This window comes from Pieris brassicae, chromosome 4, assembly GCF_905147105.1.
Source record: "Pieris brassicae chromosome 4, ilPieBrab1.1, whole genome shotgun sequence".
NCBI lineage: Eukaryota > Metazoa > Arthropoda > Insecta > Lepidoptera > Pieridae > Pieris > Pieris brassicae.
The window spans coordinates 5380059-5401540 of record NC_059668.1 but is presented as its reverse complement, the minus strand read 5'-3'; the positions used below and the strand labels follow the sequence as shown (position 1 = coordinate 5401540).

Sequence of the window (21482 nt, the reverse complement as noted above, 5' to 3'; positions counted from 1 at the left end):
ATTTTGTGCTACTGTATGTGAAATCACTGTTATATTAAAGTTATTAGAAAACCGGTAAAATAACGGAGAGTTACTGGCCTGTTTTATTAGGATGCCAAGCGCTAGTACAGAAGCAGTTTACTTTTATATAATAGTATTAATTCCTTCTTAGGAACTAACACTATTTTAATAATATCGATCTTTGTTTGTATGTACAAAATCGTTTAACTGATGTTTTATCATTTACATGGTTTGATGAGATAGGGACGTGAGATTTCTCAGTATCTTCTACCACATTTACCATTAAGTGTTCAGAGGAGTTGTTCGGACTAATACCTATAGCTGAGTTTCATCAACGTACGTCAAGGCAGAATACAAAATACCATCCGTATCACCTCGGTACCCGTCGATAAACATCTGAGCGTTTCTTAAGACAATTTTTGCTGCCCACTGAAGTATTTCCGAACCAGTTTCCAGTTAGGGTCCTTCAAGAAAAGAGCGTACCATTTCTTATAAGGTCGGCAACGCACTTGCGGGCCTCCTGGCAATGTGAGTGTCCATGGGCGGCGGTACCACTTAACATCACATGAGCCGTTTGCCTACTGTTACAGTAAATTAAAAGGATATGTTTTTGTAACTTAATTTAATAAAACTGTTTAAAACTTACGGCTCACGTATGATCCTGTTTGTTCAAAATGACATGAAAAGTACAGACCATATGTTTTTCCATAAATGTTTTTCTTTCGTCTCCTAATGACGGTGTAATAAATGATTTCTTTCAATTCCAGGTATAGTCTGGTTTTCTGATGGAAACTTAGAAGTAGCACCTCTGCATGAGAAATGGAAGACCCTGCTAGCCCATTACGCTGGCCCTGTTGCTGTGATTGTCGTTCTTGTCCTCTTGGTCGCTATACTTCCACTTACGGGGTCAGTGATTTAAATTTTACGAATATTAGTTGATTGATTTAGTTTGATATATTTTCATATTATCATAGTACATTAATTCAAATTTGTTGGAGCTTTTTAAAGTATAAAGCAAAAAATAACCCCCTGAAGACATCGTTTGTTATTTGTCGGGTCAAGAGGTTTATTCATAATAATATTTTATTTTCAGCCTGTTCTGGTGCTGTTGCCAATGGTGTAAGTCTGGTCGGAGAAGGAGGCCGTTCGACCGGAAATACGACGCATGTCTCAAAGGAATATTGGCCATCGTTCTTATAGGATTCCTTACTCTATTTTTGTGAGTTTTTCACTCAGTTACAATTAACAGTGATTTTTCTCGTTCGAATTTTTCATAGGCGCCTATAAATTTAGCTTTGTTCTGTACGTACGCAACCTACAGATGTACCCCCTTAGTAATTTAGTTATCTCTTAATTATTAATTAAATAAATACCTAAACCAATTAAAAATAGTCTTTTAAAGCATTTCACTGCAACACAAGTCATTTAATTATTTGTCATTTAGATTAATTGGAGAGGCACATCTCCAATTAATCTATTAGTATTAGTTTATTATTTCTCTATATGAAGACTGTGTAGTAGTTTTGTAAACATACCTCTAATGAAGGAAATTCTAAGCTTGAACCCCTAAAAGTTCTAAGAAATAGGATTAGACTAAGACGTTTTGCGGAAACGAAAATCTCATAAGCTAATTTTAGCAAAAGGTTATATTTGTTACCACGAGCTACTAAGAATCCACACAAAAGTATTTAATTATAAAAACACGTTATAGTTTTCTTACTTAATGTAGATTATTATCAAACGACTTAAAATATTTATCATATTATATAATATATATATATATATATATATATATATATATATATATATGATATCCCTAATAAGATAAAGCGACTTAAAGAATATTTATTATATAATTATATATATATTCTTGGCTGACTAGTTCAGAATATAAATAAAACCCAGGCATCAATAACAAAATTTAAAATTGTGAATTCTTTATTAGTCATGTTTTCCAGATTCGGGGTCGTATGTGCGTTTGCGACTGATTCTCAACTAGACACCGGTACTACAAATGTAGCAAAGACTGTTAAATCAAGCGTACATGACGTTAGGGAATTCTTGAATGCCACCCAGGCACACTCCAGACATTTACTAGTCACAAACTACAAGGAGCTTGAGGCGGAACTTAACGAGATGCTTACAAGTAAGTGGCTTTAGTTCATGTCAGCCTGGTACTTTTAAATTTCTGTTTTCCAATATTAAAATTAAAATAGCAAAACCCCCTTTTAAATTAAACTATATTTTTTGTCTTCTAAAGTGTCGTACTTCGTGTTATTTTTGTGTAATTAATATGTGTAACAAATAATAACACTACAAAAAAATACAAGAAAATTTTTCTACAATAATGATTATTACATAGTACGATTTGTTTTAGTGTTTTTAACGTTGACATGGGTTCTTTATTATGTGCGACGTATAGATAGCTTCGTATATTTAGTGGTCTGTGGTCGTAAAGTTGATCTTGAAGTTATTCAGCATGTGATGAAATATTTTTATACGTTAAATGGAGTCATATAATCTATATGTATATTTATTTTGAACTGAAATTTGCGTTACAGGTAGCGGTCAAACGGTGCTAAAAGTGCTGGATGATTTCACAAGCGCTACGTCTGTGCAAAAGTTGAATGGAATGGTTCAACAGTTGGATAGAGTTCCCGAGGATTTAAGAACTGTACAGAAATCAACTTCAGCGCTGCGATCGAAGGCTGAAGAACTTGACGCTGGTAAAATAGAGTTTTTTTACGAAATTCAAGATAATAATTCCTATAGGGTTATTCTGACTGAAATTGCGTCGAGTGGGTCCGTTAAAATAGACCTGCAACATTACGCGTTTAGCATCTACGCAGCGGTTGTGTTTTGTGATAATGAATTTTTAATTGAAGCTGAATTTTAGAACAAGACCGGAAAAGGAAATTTCGATATTGGGTACATCCTTTATATACTAAGAGGATATCAAGTGGCCAAAGCGATGTTGACGGAAACTGTATAGACGTTATACGCTCAACGCACTAACAACTATCATCGGTTGAGTGTGAACTTTCCAGGGTTTTTCCATACTAACGTAATTATGTGAACCGACCCTTATGAATTATTAATTATTATAAACTTTTGGCAGGTACACAATTGATCTCAAGTCAAGCCAATATAAATGTATAATCCAATTGTTTTTAACATGAAATAAAAAATATACAGCTTTTATTAAGATTATTTAATTTCAGGATTACGCCGAGTTAAAGCGTTGCTACATCGTACACTGGTGGCTTGTCAGGAAAAGGAATGTATAAAGCTGCAAGAGAAATACCGACTTGGACAGTTAGGCACCGAAATACAATATAATATGGTAATTGACAAATTCAGTAAAAGTTATTGTCAGGTTATACACAACATATACATAACAATAAGACATACAAAATAGACATTAAAGTATTATTCCAATACCAACAGGGATACTGTAATCTTATATTTATTGTGTTTTGATGTTGTTCTCAATATTCGGGATGCTGATGTTGATAAAATACATTATTGAAGTAAGGTTCGCTCCCACCACTGGAAGTTACAGAGTAACGGCCCAGGAAGACAAAAGTCGATTTCCAAAAATGCTAATTTTATCGATAATAATTAAGTGGAAATCTCATTCATTGATTGAAACACATAGTTAAATAGGTTTTAGATGTTAGACGCACAAATGTTAAAGAAATATTAAGGATTTGACAGGATTAACGACTTGTTTATATGAAGTGTTAAGTAATCATTTTAATTTCATGCATTCAATTGGATTAGATGCTTGATAAATATTTTCCAACGGTATGTATTCTCATATAGTAATATTTATATATTTAAATAATACAAGTTTGGGTTTTGTTATGAAATAGATAATTTCATATTGAAGTGGTAAATTTTTATATGTTCCAAAAAACAAGTTTTGTATTTTTTCACATAGTATGGAGACTGTAGCCGCCATTTGATACATATCTTGCCAAGTTGCCTCCATTATTTTTTGCGCTATAGTTATTGTAGATAATATACAGATTTAAGGAAAAAAACCGTTTCGAATATGAAACTTGTTCTATCTATGTAGTATACAAAATTTTTTGATTGTTTACCATATTCCAAAAGTTCAAATGGCAAATTTTACTGAAAAAAAGAAAACAGTAAGAAAAACTTTTTGAAGTTTGTCACCGTGACCACGTGATCGTTAAAATTTTGAATTATGTAAATAATTATAAGTTTTTAATAATAATACATAGCTTTAATCCGTTCAAAAAGTGTTTTTCTTAATGTGTAAAAGCTATTTTAACGAAAGACAAATACTAAGTTCTAATATAGTTTTAAATTAAAGATAACATTCATTCCCATGTATTACTCTACTCTTATTTAGTACGTTTCACGTAATTTTTAATACAAAGTATTTGGATACTTCATTAGGTGTTAAAACTACGCACATAGAATAAATTAGCTACATTTTTTCGTACATTTTAATTTGAGATACAATAATGGTAAATATTTTATAAATTGTCTTTAACACAGATACCTGACGTATCAGATCTCTTGAGTAACGTCAGCTCGCTGCTAGAGAGTAGTATAAAAGAAGACGTAGCAGCTGGGTTGGAAGTCTTTAGCGGCATCAAGCAGACCGTCGACCAGCACATACCGAGGGTCCAGGACGCTATCACTGATACGGGTACGTATACAGAACTTATTAAGTACCTATTCGATACGATTATCGTTTGAAAATTATGTCAAATTTTAAACACAATAACTACTTTTTGGATATAGTCCGTCGTAGGGGAGTGGTTGAATTTAGTCTGTGCAAAAAGAGAATCAGCAAGACAAGATCCCGAACTAATATAATTCGTCATTTCATATTACCATGGGGAGTGTTCAGAAGAGTTGTTTGGTCTTATACCCGGACGTCAAGGCAAAATACAAAATACCATCCGTATCACCTCGACGTCCGTCGTTCCACAACTGAGCGTTTTCTAAGGTAGTTTTTGCCGCGCACCATCACTATGTGGAACCAGCTGCCCACTGAAGTATTTCCGAACCAATTCGACTTAGGGTCCTTCAAGAAAAGAGCATACCAATTCTTGAAAGGCCGGCAACACATTTGCGAGTCTTGTGGCAATGTGAGTGTCCATGGGCGGCGGTATCGCTTCACATCAGGTGAGCCTCTTGCTTGTTTGCCTGCTATTACATTTAAAAAAAATGCACAATACACACACAAATTATATATTTCTTTTCAGTAAGTATGATTTCTGTCAAAGTACAATGACGTGTCGATGTTCAAAACTTAACTTGATCTAGCCACGACGGCCATATTTCCGCACAGACTACATATTGAATGTAATAAGAATTCTACAAATTATTTTATTTCTTCATAGGTCGGCGTTTGGCAAATGTAGCAGATAATATCACACATGCAGCAGGCAGTATGAGCAGGAAACTTGCTCAAGTCAACGTCAAAACTGATGAAATACAACGCGATTATATAGAACGGTACGCGCCGTATCGCAAATATGTGTCAAAGGCTGCTGCAGCTGTGTTGCTTTTGGTGAGTTTTTAGTGAGAGATTCTCGTTAAAATTTAGATCTTCCACTATTGTTGATATAATTTCTGATATTGAATATTATGAAGTTGAAAAATTTCTTTGAAGGCATTAATCTCAGTACAACTGGGTCGTATTAAAAAAAAATATATAGCTATCGGCTAATTGGTACGTACGGTAACTTAAATTTTTGACATAGGACATTTTTCTTATTAAGCCTTTATTTATTTCCAACCTTAAGAATAATATTTACAACACAAAAAAATATTATAAAATTGAAATCAAAAACTTAAAGTTTTCTAATATTGCATAGTAGTAGACCTGTTTTTCGCCACTTTCATACACGTATAACAAATTTGGGGGTTTTGAATTTCAATTGCGGTAGTGCGCTCCAAAAACGCTTTAAACGCCGTTATCTTTTTAATGTCTTCTTGATTAATAAAGGTTATTTGAAGTTAGTAAGTTCGTCGAGGACCAGGCTAGATTTGCTTGTTATTGTATAGCTTTATGTTTCGTATAAAAAAATCAGTGTTTTCATGTAATAGGCAAGTAGGTGATCAGCCTCCTGTACCTGACATACGCCGTCGACTTTTTGGGTCTAAGACATGTCGGGTTCCTCACGATGTTTTTCTTCACCGTTCTAGCGAATCTTAATGCGCACATAGAAATAAAGTCCATTAGTGCACAACCGGGGATCGAAACTACGACCTCAGACTTGAGTATGAGAGTCGCACGCTGAAGCCACCTCAGACCTGAGTATGAGAGTCGCACGCTGAAGCCAGTAGGCAAACACTGCAATAATACGTTCATTAATCTATAGTTACTGTCTGTTCTTGTTCTTTCTAGCTTTTATAACTATCTGATCATTACAGATTGTGGTAGTGATGTCGTGGGGTCTTTTGTGCGGTGTATGTGGTAAACGACCTGACGTGTACGGCACAAGTGATTGCTGCAACAAAGGAACTGGATCTACTTGTCTTCTGTGGTAGGTCTCTTTCAGGGATTTTTCATTAAATACCTTCGGGTATTAAATCAATTTAAGTACCAAAACAATGAAAACATTAAGCCTCTTATTTATTTTTCTATTTTTACAGTAATGTAAGCTATCATTGCGACATGCAATTTAAAAAAAAAATTGTGACACGCTTTAATTGTATAGCTATTGAACAAGCGAAGGCTTGTTGTTTTAAAAAATAACAATTCCAAATTATTAATTAATTTTATTAACTATGAAATTTACTTTACAGTGGTATAGCAATAACGCTATTTATGGGTGCCTTTATCGCTATAATGATCTTGATTTATTTCGTATTCGGCGTCACGGCACAGAGATTCGCCTGCGATCCTTTGACGTAAGTGTTGAATCAGTTACTTCTACGTCAGTTAATCAGTAAAGCATAGTTCTAATCGTAAGCCTTCGAAACTTTTACATTTTTTTACTAAAAAAAGCTCTTTACGTATACGCACTTGCGAGCCTTCTGGCGGTGTGAGTGTCCATGGGCAGCGGTTTCGCTTCACATCAGGTGAGCCTCTTGCCTGTTTGCCTGCTATTACATTAAAAAAAAAAACATTCATATACTATAGATTCTGTATATACTTTTATAAGTCTAGTGTTGATTAAGTTCTTCCATCTATATTAATATAAACTAGATACTATACTGTACTAACTGTATTAGGATACCAAAATTGTCTAAGGGAAGAATTAAGGGTCGATGCCTAGCGCTAAGTATGACTACCGTATGTCAAATCCGTTTGTTTATGACAAGTGGAAGATACTTAGTCTCGACTTTGAATTTCACCCTAAAATCGCTAGCTATATATGCCGGTCTTAGAATTAATCAGTTTACAATATGGCGATATTTAATAAATGTTAAAACTCATAATATAACAGATATATGAATAATCAGGTGACTAACGATGTAAACAGTTTTCGTGTTAAAGTTTTATATTGGTGTTGTATTGTACGAGCAGTAACAGTTTTAAAAAATATTATATTTTTGTATAGCGAGCCCCGCGATAACCGTTTATTTGCGGATGTAGAGACGTTTGTGGACTTCGAGAATGTGATGTTCAACAATAAAAGTGATCCGGACTTTAATATCACCGCAGTCTTACTGGCCTGTCATCATAATAAGACTGTCTATGAGGTGAGAATCAATATTCATTTAATATTAAATCTCCAACTTTGTACATATACGTTTCTAGTGAATGAACTTTAGCGAGCCAAGTTCGAATCGCATGTGTGGTCAATAAATCATTTTGATGTTTATAAATAATAGATTCCGTTGAGAGACCAAAAAAAAATCTAGTATCAATAAACATCTAAGCTCTGTAATTAAGGCTTATAAGTGCAGTGTGTCGAAAATATAAAAGTAATAACTCTTCATAGGTACTACATCTTCACCGCCTTTACGATCTGGAAGCAGTTAAGAAATCAGTAGAAGAAGAACTGGGTCGCCGTGTATCTTCCCTAAGAACAGATTATCCACCCCGGGGTCGTCCTTTGCGTATTTTAAAACCAGCAGCAAGGGCAAAGTTAGATCAATTAGCTAATACGGGACTCTCTGACTTCAATTTTGATAAGATTTTGGAGGCGGTAAGTGAACTTAATTATTATTTTTTACATATTATAATTACACTGTAAGTCATGATCCTTCGGGCCGGAATGTGATCTTTGTTTAATCCATCACTCTGACATAGTCTGACGTAAATTCAGGCGCAACCAAGCGTTAAAATTACCCTATTATCTTTTTTAGACTGCATTTTATTATTATCCAGAATATCCTGTGAAATTATATAATTTGTGTGCCTTCAGCTTTTAAACTATGAGTTTACATAAGTTAATATTGGTGATAGAATTTATTTATTTAAGACTACCTCTATTAAAATAATGAATTCATAACTGTGATGTTTTATAGAAACGTGCACGTGTAAAGTTATTAGAATAACAATACTAGTCCATTTGGTACTATGTCAGCTTTTTACAACATATTAACAGCGTCTGTATTTGTGATTAGTTTTTGCATGTTAATATTTTACATTGATAATTTTTCTTTATAGACAATAAAGCTGACATTCCGTCTTATGTACCTACTTCAACAATTATGTTAATGTTTTCTTAATTACTATAGTGCGCAATCGTCATTTCATATAAAATTTCAGCTGGAAACAAACATAACCTCTCTACCATTAGAGTCACTATCGTCCCAACTACAGCAAACGGCGAGATCCCTTACAGGACGAGCGGGGTATGGGGAAGTGGCCAGGAGTTTGAGGGAAGCCGCTGACCAATTAGATCTATTACAGAGGGATGTTGTCAACCCGATGTTGGAACATACTGCTCAGTTAAATGTAATTGTATTTATAGTTCAACTGATTATGTATTTATTGTTTAATTAAATATAATATAGTATAATAGTTAGTTCTTAATGACGTTAAATGTAAGCACAGCAACCGTCATTTGTTTTTATTGTAATAAGATTTTTGTTTGATCCTTCGAGCCGGAATTTCATACTTATGTTTTTCAAATAAATATTTTCGATTGTTTGTTTCGTAGCCGTTTGGTGCACCAATTTTTCGTCTTAATTGCTCGACTTAAATTGTTTATAATAGTAGGTTTTATTGACAATTTTCTTCTTTTAGTATATGATAACATATCACACAACATCTGTTATAGAAAACGGCAACAGAACTTCGAGATGTCCTCCGTTTCAATCAATCTTCGCTAAAGGAAGCCATTCAGTACCGCATCAGGGACACAACTGAGGTCGAATTGTTCCTTAACACTCAAGGCCCTGATTTGGTACAAAATGTTAGTATAAATCACTAAAAATGATTTCTTTTGTATTATAATTGTACATTAAACAGCCTTTCTTATTTTGTATATAAATTAAAGTTTTATCGTATTGTACTAATATTAAGTCATTTTTTACGTTAGTGAAATTTAATACAACGAGGCTACACAAGTGTCACAATCGTTCTAATCATATTCTAAGATTAGCAAATTTATGTTTCAGTTGACCCGTGAATTTGCTGAAGTAGTGGGTGAGCGCCTTCAAGAATACCTGAGCTTGGTGGTGGCAGCCGCTCGTACAAAGGTCGGCCGATGCGAGCCGCTCTCGAATGCCTTTAATGCTACAAGGGATTCCGTCTGCCGTGCTGTTCTCATGCCTACTGTTTGTATTACTTTTTTTAATAAAATTAACAGAGACGTCACAATTCCTGATGGCAAGTAGTAGGGCGAAATTGGTGTATTCTTATTTCTTATCTCATCTATAAAGTGATAACAGGGTAACGAATACAATATTAAAAAATAAATCGGACACTTGAGTAATATTTACATTTGGGAAATTTTGAAAAAAAACTTTTATAGGAAGACTAACTTTAACTATTTTTGTCACCCTTTCGTCTTTCAAGGATCTTTTGATGTGTTATTACAGCATGGGTATTGGATATCTCTGGCCTGGTGCGTCTTACTATTCGTGCCTCTGATGGTCATCGCTCAACGACTGTCCCGGCTGTACCGACATCCCGATCCATATCCGGGACCGCTTGTTGAGGCGTACGTATAATATATACGTAAAACACGTACACCATACACGTAAACTTTGAACAATATAACATACCTACACTATCTAAAACCTATTGAAAGGTACAGAAAAAATACACGAAATTAGTTCTAATATGACATATATTTTTTTAATGAAAATAAATAGATTTGATCTGGCGCATACAAAAATACGTGTGTCAGCCTTCAAAGATTTATTAGTCTTAACGTTCAAATACAGTGACAACATTAGTATCATTTTGACTGACATTATTTATAATAAAACCATCTCATACAAAAGAAAATATTGTATTTTTCCAATCGATATTCTTTTACACTCTACAATACATGAATATTATTTGATTTTGTGTCATATAAAGTGATTGAACTTGTTTTGATCATAGTTTGTGCTAACATATACCAAATGTGTGTGAACTAACAGTAATTGAAAATTGGAAACTTGAACAAACAGATTCAATTATTTTATTATGGAGGAATAATCTACAACTAACGAATGATAGTAAAATATAAATGTAGCATATTCCTTTTATTCAAAATCATAGCACTTCTTGTTGGATTTTTGAATAATTTAAAATGCAAGTGCTGTGACACAAATGTTTTATTTTTGAATTCTAAGATATCATTCATCTGCCATCATCATCGTTATGGAATATTTTGCACCTCAAAGACTGCAAATGATTCCTAAATATATTAATTTAATTTTAGTTATCGTATAATTTCGTATGAGTTCTGAAATTTTAACCCTTGTATGAGTTTGTCAATGGTAAATTAATTGCTGTGCACCTTCATCCTAGTAGTGAATGGAACCTTATTTACATTTTTTATTATTTGGGCCATCTAGAGCTCTATGGAGATAGAGAAAGGGGGAAACTTTGTCTACACTGGAGCTGTCTTACCAGCACTTAACACGACAATCCCTCTCTCTCGTTCTAACACATCGTGACTCCGGTATACGACAGAGTCAGATTGCTTTTTTTAACTTAATATGTGAGCATGTCATTGTGTGGTTAAAGAGCTGAGACTTTACTATGGTTTGACGTATAATTAAACGAAACGTAACTATTATGCCTAATGACATCTAAGGTTTTCCAATAGTATAATTTCTATTTTTTTAATCCTTTTAGTACGTACATCGTTTATTTTGTTTTTGTTTACTCACCGCCATATAATATTAAATGTCAATAATTGTTTTTATACCGTCCGGGCCCCGTTTAAAGTCTTTAAGATTTTTTCTTAATAATTAAAAATTACCTTTATCATGCATTCAAGAAATGTAGTGCTAACAACATTCCTATAAGCAATAAGTCCGCTAAGTAATATCACGAAACCTAAACGAGTTTTCAAAAAACTTGTATATCTATGTCTGACCTGATGGTGTTCTCGGCAGCGAGTACGAGCCGATGTGCCGTAATCGCGGCTGGTGGCGGTGACGCAGCGCCAACTCCGGTAACACTGCACTTACCTAACACCGTATCATACTCGACACAGTATAGTACCCGACAATATCGCTTTTATGCAAACTTCTTAAAACTCCGGCTCGAAGGACTAAATTTACCTTATAACTTAGTTTCATTGGTGTTTTACATTTTTGTTTGAGTTATTTCGACATTGGGGATTAGCGCGTATTGTCGGGTGTAATAATTACTGTCGTAGCTCGTGTTGTGCGCTCTTTGACCCTACAGTGGCTTGCATTGACCAAAATATCCTGGCTCATTGGAAAGTATTCCTTATTAACCAAAACTATAAGTATGAAACCTTATTTTAGTGTTTTTATAGTTTTTTTTTTGAAAAACGTAGCCAACAACATAATAGATTTGATAAACGTAGAGATATGAATGCATGTATCCAATGAGCCGATCGACGTCGTGTTATCGTATCATTGTTGTATAATGTAAAGACTCCCAGTAACTAGAATTTGAGCATGTACCCGCTACATTGCTTGCGATCCATACATGATTGTCGAGTTACATTGCGGTCATAATACTCCATCCGCAATGCATCAATCCATTTGTACATATTCATAACGTAGCTATCCTTGGTATGGATTTGTTTGTTTTCTTTTTTCTTTACGTTTCTTTGATACATTACAAAAACACGATTATATCAACTGACGTCACTCTTGTAAACTTTATGAACACAAGACAATGTAGTACTTGTAGCCATATTTCAGTAACCATTTTTTTGAATTTCAATCGATATTATGTTTGTAAGTGACAAAAATGTCTCTTTTCCCATGTGATGTCTGAAGTTTTCGTCCACTCGCTATGAAACTTACAATTAACAAACTCGTCAACTCACACAACTTTGTTAATACGTTTTTACAAAAATGAGAAGTTCTTGAATTGTATAGAATATATATTAGACTCATAGAGTCGTAAAGCTGTTTTAGTGCTTTTGAGTTGAGTTGGCATAGCGCGTGACATCCATAGTCAGCCTTGTCTGTTTGTTGCAGCGAATATTTGTATGACGCGTACGCGGACCGCGATAACATACCCCTTGCCAAGTAAGTGCCCTACACTAGAGACTTACGCCGTGGCGTTTGGTTTCCACGTTAACTAAAGGGGTTAAGCTTACAATAGGTGGCGCTAGTGTGCATGCTAGTTATGGGATTAAAATACGTTGTAGTAGTATTTGTGAAATGCTTTAGCATTTCTTGTAGTTCTTTCGAAATTTATGTTTTTAGGTAATATCTAAAAGAAGTTAAAAATATTTTGAAACAAATTTAATGATAAACAAATGTTTTTTCGTGGGAACTAAAAGTCACTCTACCTTTACACACCTGTCTTCCCTGCCTTTAGCGCATGTGCTAATAATGTATCCGCAACAAATGTGTAAACTTAGATTTTCTTCTTCATTGATGTTTATGGTTTTAATGCACGCATGGAATTTTGTAAATTGATTAGCGACTCTTCGTTTAGTGAAAACTAACATAATAAAGCCAGCAACATACTAATATGATTGTAAAAGGCCCAATGCATGTTGTAATGAGGTTTATTCGGAAACGAAATGCATGTTAACCAGTCCCACACAAGCCTTAATCCGTTACATTAAGTTGTTTTAAGTTGTTTCCGTTGATGGTTAGGGACCGAACGCCATCATCAAGAGCGTATGATTGATGGCCGATGATACCCATGTTTATTGGGTGAACGCGATTTTGACGTAATTTTTGGGTGCGGGGTGCGCAGTGGATCGAAGCGAAGCACCTTGGACATCGAAGGGAAGATCGCCGAATGGAGGGGCAGGAACCGTGCCGCAGCTGACAGTGACGGACCGCTTGTCGACAGCGATGCAGGAGACGGCTCTCCGCAATCACGTACTCAGCTCGTGGTGGGAGGAAAGGGGGAGGTCGTATGTGCTCTTCTGCCCCCTCCGGCGGCCCTCATTGACGATCTCAAGACACGTCTCGACGCTAAAGATGAGGACAATGAATCGGGCATTCACGAGTCCGAATAAGTCCATGGTTGATTTTTCTTGTTGTTTGTGACGTAATACGTAATTTATGTATTTCTACTTGTGAATTTATTGAATTTGATTCTATGTTTATGCTCATTCCACTTTGTGACTTAAGGAATTTAGTAGGTTTTACGCGTTAGAAATAATATAACTTTAAGGTGAGCTTCCGCGATGTCCACAACGTTAGATTACAATGAAATCGACCAATTTTACGTAGACATGGTCAAATTTTGGTTGAAAGTCTTCCAATTGTTAACTAATATTGCGATAGTAGCAAGTTTTCCGAAATTAAACGCATGTATATTTCTCTGTTTGCTTAATTCCAAACTAATTCGTTGAATTTATCTCGCGTTATCGCGCAGATCAGACTTATGATATTTAATAGAAGTATTTTGTAACAATTATAATAAAAAGCTTCTAAAAATACGTCCATATAACACAATCGCTTTGCTATTTGCTTAATAGAAAGTTTCAAGTTGCTAATCCATTTCCTCCATTGTAATAAAAATCAACTATTAAAAAATTAAAAAAAGGGTTTAGCATCTTAAAGGCTTTTAGCTAAATTATTAGTCATGGTAAATTTCAATAATATTACCAAATACTAACCGAAACGCTTGTACAAGTTTTGAAACTACATTTACTACATACAAATTATGAGTATTTTCTTAATATATTTATGTTGTCTTGAAGCACAAATAGTAGCTTTTGATACGGTGTTTTGATGTAATTTTATCTTGTATATCAATTTTGATGTTTAAACTGTCATATCATAGACCTAAGTTTAAGCTAGCAATTAGTACTATATAACGTAAGTAAGTAACGGAGTAATTATAATCTCATTTACGTTTAAATGTGATTGCACTGCAGTGAATTGATAGGTTTCATTAGATTCCACATTTAGAATTGTATATATGTTAGATCATAATCATGTAATCTTTCGATGTTGTCTGTGGCCATATCTATTAGTTCTAAGATTATTGAATCTGTATGCCATATTGTTGTAGAGAAATAAACTTTATTTATAAGGAGATAAAGTCCATTTTTAGACGCCCATATCTCGGAAAGGAGTTCAAGCACAATGTGGTAACTAACTCGTGATTTACCTTGTTTTGTTTTTATCTTGCATGTACAAATAATTGTGGTTGGTGTGTCTTTACTATCGGAAAAAATACTAAAATGGCTGGATTTGCTAACCTCTTTTGATTTTTGGTTGGTAATTTTTTTTCTTCACGTTCTTTTCATGTTTATTTTACTTTTCCATTAGGCACGCAGTCTTGATGTAGCATGCATCCCGCTATTATTATTTTATTTATATAAAAATTGTTTGACTTTTGTTGACGACTTCCGACTATAAACTTTATATTTAAACTACTTTATTAAATATTACACTTGAACGAGATTTCAAAACAGGTCATGCCAAGAATTAGAATGACTTAAGCCATCCCTTTTATTAATACATTAACATTATTTCTTTGTGATTAGCTGTAATTGAGAATGTATGAAAATTAACAAATTTTTATTAGCCCTATAACATTACGATCATTGTACCTACTCCTACAGTGGAGACGGAGTTGATAATTTCGTAATATAATAAATATAATGAAAATAAGTATGAAAATCAGATAGAGCCACGCCGCGTAACTGACTAGTCTATGTCAACAGCAACAGCCCTTAAAGCACGACTGAAACCATTTCATCTATGCATCACTATTACTTTCTTTGAATGTGCATTTCGTACTGTACGTAAATGTCGTCATGTTTTTATTCCTAAATTTTTTGCAATCTCGTTTAAGGACAAACCGTACCTTTGATAGTCGAGAGTCGTACGACGTGATAGCGTGCTTTAACAAGGATGTTTTCAGCGCCTACAAGGCTGAGAAGCGAAGCGGGCGCAACAGACGCGAGGGGCGGGAGGGGCGCGATGTTCGCGAGACGCGGGAGGGGAGGGAGGGGCGCAGGGGGGAGGCGGAGAGCGCCGGCGTCGCCCTGGCGCCACCCCTCGACGCACACCACGCGCGCAGATATAATGATATGGCGCCAAAGTAAGTTTCTCTTTATTTAATTCCATTATCATATCTCAGGAATTTGATTCCAATTGACACAGAAATTACTAATATACTCTTGGGATTGAATTCCATGCTTCATCTAGTTCGTTTTGATTGGTGTTAAGTTTGTTTGAGTCTTTCTTTGTAATATTTGCTAGTCAGTCTAGAACGGATATACGCTGTTCGCTAAGGAAACATTTGACGCTATTGGCCGCGTGTTTAGGGTCATTGTCACCCTGAAAGATCCAGGATACAGGCAAATTGATCAATTGTTCTTTCAATCTTCCGAACGGGTCCAATTCCACATCCGTAAAAACACTCCCAAACTTTAATGTTACTGCCACCGTGCTTGACTTTATTCCTTGTGTATTTATAAGTAAAATAATTATCTAACAAAGCGCTACCCATAGTTTGTTTTATCTGAAAATGACACTATTTTTTACTCTTGCACCGTCTAATTAATATATTTTAAGCGAATCATAATCGCTTCTTTCGGTAAAGCTTGGTAAGAAGTGGTACCTTTCGAGCAATTCTTCCAAACTTTAGCTTCCACTAATCTTCGGAGTATCAGTCATGACGAGATGATTCTCAGGTCATCAGGCGAAAAAACCATTTTGAATCTGGCTTTTTTTCTTGGCCGAGCCTTTCTAAGAACATTTTCAACAGTTCCATGTGTTTTTTAATGCTCATCGATTCTTCAGTACGCCCACTTATCTTTATGTAAATTAACATTCCTAGTTGACGCGTCACAACTTTTATTTTTGTTGATAGATACGTACAAAATATAAAGGTACGTTGTGATTACAGACACTGGGAGGAAGGACTGCCAAGGTACCACGGACCTACTGAGTACGAGCGACCCCCACCCTACTACTATCCCGGACCAAAGTAAGTCCTCTAAAATACTGCGAATATTCTTAGAAAAGAAAAAAATCAACCAGTGGCGCTACAACCTTTTTAGGTCTAGGCTTAATAAATTTTAAATTTAAGTAATCAATGGCAAGTAGGTGATCAGCCTCCTGTGTGTCAACACTGTCGACTAAGACATGTCGGTATCCTCACGAATTGCTTCATCGTTCGAGCGAATGTTAAATGCGCACATAGAAAGTCCATTAGTGCCCAGCCGGAGATCGAACCTACAACCTCAGGGATGAGAGTTTAGAAATGAACTTTATAAAAAACCAGTCTATCGCTGCTTAAAGCCAAATCTTCTAAATTGTATGTGAAATTTTATTACATTTTTAGTTGTGAATGTATTTATACATGTTAAAAAACCGTGTGCAATTACTATTATACTTTACATATAAAACTTTTTACGTGTTGCTTTTACCTTATTTTGATTTTCAATGTATCAAGAAAAGCATGGTGTCTTGATAATGCAAGCAATGATCACAGTTTCTTACACTCCTTTGTAAACCAAAAAAACTATTCGATTAAAAAGAGTAGCGAGGGTTTCTTGCCAGCTCAACTCGTTCGAGTTTACGTGTCCGCCCTTGATTTACGGGTAGAGAATGTAAATTCAGACTTCCCAATCTTTGTAATATTGACGTTCATAAATGTATACAGTTACTAATAAGAAAAAAATGATTTCTTCGGTGCACGTGTTAAATGTTATTATATAGTAAAATGTTTGTCTCTATTCCAGTGATAGACAGTAAATTGGCGCTCACAGAACTGGACGACGATCTACTGAAGTACTAAGTCCGATCTCCACACAACGTATGTACAACACTTCCAGACAATCGAACCCCATAAATCTATAGAATAACCTCATATTTTTCCATGTCGTAGTTGTATTTGTCTCATATTCGAGTTGAAAGCGTCAATTGCACGAATTTCATCTGAACGTATTTTTAACGTAGTCTTCATACAAATTTACCTCCTCCTGTTGAGTAGGCTCTCATTTGAAATTTATTGTTTTAAAGAAGTCTATCTCATAGAGAATATTTAGATAAAATGGAACGTAATTTAATTTCGTGTGTTTGGCCACGTTTATACCGGCCATCAACAATAGAGTCTAACAAAAAATCACTTAAATTTTAAACATTCGTGGAAATTTGTGCAATTCAAGTTGTTCCAATCAATAAAGCGTTGCTTGCACTTGCAAGATAAGGAATTTCGGTCCATTAACGCGCATCGAAAGAAAGTATTTTTCTAGGATAACTTTGATGTATGTCATCTATAACTGTTTAGTAATTTATCTAAGTGTACTGTAAGGGTCTTTGGACAGTTTTTCTTGATATTAAATCTTTTATGCATATTCTTAATCAATATAGAAGGTAATAGTAAAGACACTGATCCGATCATATTACGGAGCTCGGATCTCGGCAGCTGTCCAACCAAAAGCGATATAAGAATTTATAAGTAATTCATTAACCATTGCCGTTCATAGCTGTCCAATGACTTAATATTATTAGTACTAAATATAAGGATGGGATCGCATTCAGTATGTATGTGGGAATGATGTTGTTCCAATCGTCACGGTAACTGCCATAATTCGACTGTCCTGTATTTTTCAAACTGTTAGCGGATTTATCTTTTTAATGCGCCGATACCTCTTCAGAAAAATGTTGGTGGTGAGATGATGAAAAATTTTCAATCAGATGTTTACATACATAGATAAAGTATGGTGTCATTTGACACATTTGGACGACGCGTTTAAATCTGTCAAATAAATTGGAGGTGTCGAGGGTTTCGGATTTCCTGTGATAAATGTTTAGGCCAACTTTGTTTCCGAATTAGTGAAGTCTGAAGACGTTGAGGCGCTTAGCTCAAGAGTATATTGTGTGATGTTGTGACCTGAGGTCATCTTCGCTTTAAGTTTGTGGTATTCTTTACGTGTTTCGCGGTTCCCGCACAAATATCAATTTCAGAGGTTCTTTACTTAGCGTTGAAAATGTGTTCTATAGGTTTTCGTAAGGGGCTTATAAGATTTAGTTAACGGAAAGTTCGTAGCTAGATACCTATTTAGATAGGTCGTTGTTAGGATCGGGTGGTAAAGGTGATTTTTCAACTTTCTTATAAGCACTTACAATTATTAAAATTTTTGTAGCCTTTTTGAATCTTGCACTTTTTTGAGTGTGGTAAGAAAAGCTGTAGATTTGGATTTATGAGTGTACTGGTGGGGGGGCGTTTATTCGCTAGAAATTCCGTATACTTAGCAGGAATAAAAGCTCGTATTAATTTTTTTAGGATAATTGTCAGAATTGTAGCGAATAAGTGCCAAAAATTCTCGTAACCAAACATCACTTACGAGATTAGAAACGCATTTAAAATTAGGTTAGTGTCAAGTTGTAACGTATATTAAGTGTTGGGATGTGATGGACGCCATGCCAAACCTTATACTGTATTTACTCGTAAGACTATATTGTCTAGATTTAGTTAGGTCTAGATCGATTTCACCCTAAAGTGATAGATATGAATCTAGAGGTACAGTCAAATTATTTTAGAGGACTTTTTATTTACCCCGTTATATATTATATAACCGTGCAAAATTATTTGTGGTAATGATTTTCCATGCAAATTTAGTTAGAAAAATTAAATTTATAATAACAAATACAATAACATTCTTTCAGGCTATGGCTATTTTAACACTGCCTGGGTTTTGCACGTTTATGTACAAATAGTATTCTTTATTCATTGATTTAAGTCATTTGACTATTTTATTATTGAATTTAATAAATTTAAGTTTGTATCGCTATGTGGGCGTGTTCACCCGCCAATATTCTAATACTCTCAAGACACGCCCACTCTAGTTTAAAAGGTTAGTGCTAGTCTATAACTGGCCTTATATCCTATTTAGTTAATTTTATCTATATTTTAAGTTCAAATGTTGATTGTGTCATATCGTAAGTTAATCGTGGAAAATGCCAAAAAATATTTTCACCTAAAAGGTGTGTTGGGAGGTAATAATATTGTTGCTGGATTTCAAACTTCAAACACGCATTGGAATAATTCACCACTTTTCAGCATTTGGGTGTCGTTTGTGAATTGCCATTTTTTGGTTAATTGATCTCTTAAGGGTGCACGTCTTCCTCTATTTATAGTCCAACCTTAATAACTTACTTTTTAACTTTGACTTATTTAAAAAGAGCAAATGACATTCTAATAATTTACTAAACGCTAGTTATTTTTGAGCATTATTTTTTTATGTAATACGTAGCTATCTTTATAATTTCATTTTGTAGAATAAATAGTAAGTTATTATGATTGGTAAAAGCTCAGTTTGTCGGAAAAAATAACTATTTAGAAAAATATCACTGCTCAATTATTAGGACTCTCCATTTGTGGTACTTTGTGTGTATAGGCTTTGTCTCCAAACAGCTGGCTGCGTTTGATAATATTTTTTTGTAGAGTTTTGAACTAAAGGCGTATTTACATCACATTTGTGTTATATAAGTCACAAAATGTCTAAGATTCCTTGTATTATTTTTAGTTTTGGGTGATCCCCTAGTACGTGTGTAGAGTTTAATATCTATTGAAGTATAAATTGGACGTTCAGACGAGATTAGGTCATTGTGGTATCTTTTTTATACAAAAACCCTTAAAAGACTGTCAACTCAATTTTTAAGGGGTATGGATATTATGGGTAAGGCTTATAAAATTAATGTATGAAAAAGATCTTTAGGCAATGGTCTGATTAAGTTCAGTGTTAGCTAATCGAGTGATGTACCTATACGTTATGTTGTGGTAGTTGTAACGAAAAGTTTTTTTATGAATGTCCTGTTTGGACTGTGCCACGTATGTATCGAGGATTGTAAAATAAATATGATTATCTCCAACGTGCGTTTTATTTATTAGTATATGGTAATTTATATCTTTAAAAGTATTCACTCTAATGACGATACCGCGTTTTTTTGTTCTTTTATGATTTAGCCTGGGAACTTCGAACTGGTAAGTAGATTACCGGGTTTAGAAAGTCCGTTTATGTTACAGAATTCATCTAAATGATAAGTATCACCTTTATTGTGTTTGGTATCACATTTATTCAGTAGGTATATTGCAAAAAACCTATAACACAGAACAAGAAAATAATTGTTTACTAAATCAGGAGTTATCTGTTTCTGTTTACTTCTTTGCTGCCGTTCATGAATTTACCTGTTTACGTATATCAATGAAGTTATTTTGACTTTGACTTGTTGTGTTTCTCTACTTATACTTTGTTATTAGAGGCTTATATTACATATGAAACCACTGTGACCTCAAACATGCACTCAGCATGTTTGCTTATTGCTTAAGAATTCCAAATCCAATTTTTACAGATATTTAATCGTGCACTTATTTTTTGAAACCCATTATTCATATAATTTCTCGTTCCCGAAAAAGTTACTTGTGAGAGTTTGGTAGACTAGGGACCGGGACGTTTCCTGTAACTTTCTTAAATCTGGTCAGACGATTACGGCTGATGTCTATCATCAGCAACTGCAAACCATGATGGAAAAGCTAGCTGCTAAGCAACCAAGGCTGGTCTATCGCTCTAGGCCACTGCTACTTCACGACAGACTCCTACCAAATTAGAGAAACTTGAATGGGAATGCATAAGACATCCACCGTACACCCTGGACCTTGCTCCATTCCCGTCCGTATTATTTGTTTTAAGTAAATGGATCTATAAGGTAGAAAAAGTGCATGGATAACAATGGTACATACTTTGATTAATTAACTTAATTACATACACATTTATACTTTATTTTATTTCGTGTCATGTATTTTTATTTCTCTGTAAAGCGTTTCATGTTTTAATTTGATTGATTTTTATAAAATTAGAACAAACACGTTAAAAGTAGTTTGCATCGAATGACAGGGTTAAATAAAAACAAAAGTCAAATTTATAAAATAATTTATTTAAGTATATTCATCAATATACAAT

General features: G+C 34.5%; 1 protein-coding gene and 1 long non-coding RNA gene across 3 annotated transcripts in view; both read left to right on the top strand.

Moving 5' to 3' along the window:
• Window positions 1-15424, top strand: part of LOC123707948 (prominin-like protein) — a 39036-nt gene extending 23612 nt beyond the window's left edge. The window contains exons 2-19 of one of the 2 annotated variants that reach the window (XM_045658285.1): window positions 768-906; window positions 1094-1219; window positions 1959-2146; window positions 2562-2726; window positions 3222-3343; window positions 3784-3807; window positions 4531-4684; window positions 5385-5554; window positions 6421-6533; window positions 6796-6900; window positions 7554-7695; window positions 7938-8144; window positions 8711-8899; window positions 9225-9359; window positions 9565-9723; window positions 9988-10109; window positions 12568-12618; window positions 13301-15424. In XM_045658285.1, coding sequence (XP_045514241.1) covers window positions 768-906; window positions 1094-1219; window positions 1959-2146; window positions 2562-2726; window positions 3222-3343; window positions 3784-3807; window positions 4531-4684; window positions 5385-5554; window positions 6421-6533; window positions 6796-6900; window positions 7554-7695; window positions 7938-8144; window positions 8711-8899; window positions 9225-9359; window positions 9565-9723; window positions 9988-10109; window positions 12568-12618; window positions 13301-13568 — 2579 coding nt within the window. In that variant the 3' untranslated portion in view covers window positions 13569-15424. Of the gene's footprint in view, window positions 1-767; window positions 907-1093; window positions 1220-1958; window positions 2147-2561; window positions 2727-3221; window positions 3344-3783; window positions 3808-4530; window positions 4685-5384; window positions 5555-6420; window positions 6534-6795; window positions 6901-7553; window positions 7696-7937; window positions 8145-8710; window positions 8900-9224; window positions 9360-9564; window positions 9724-9987; window positions 10110-11502; window positions 12547-12567; window positions 12619-13300 lie in introns of those variants that run through there. The other variant, XM_045658284.1, reaches the window with a different exon arrangement.
• Window positions 15425-15521: 97 nt separating this feature from the next.
• LOC123707947 lies at window positions 15522-20388 on the top strand. The gene is made up of 3 exons (XR_006753560.1): window positions 15522-15610; window positions 16421-16501; window positions 17259-20388. It is a non-coding gene; the product is annotated as an uncharacterized LOC123707947 (long non-coding RNA).
• The last annotated feature ends 1094 nt before the right edge of the window (window positions 20389-21482 follow it).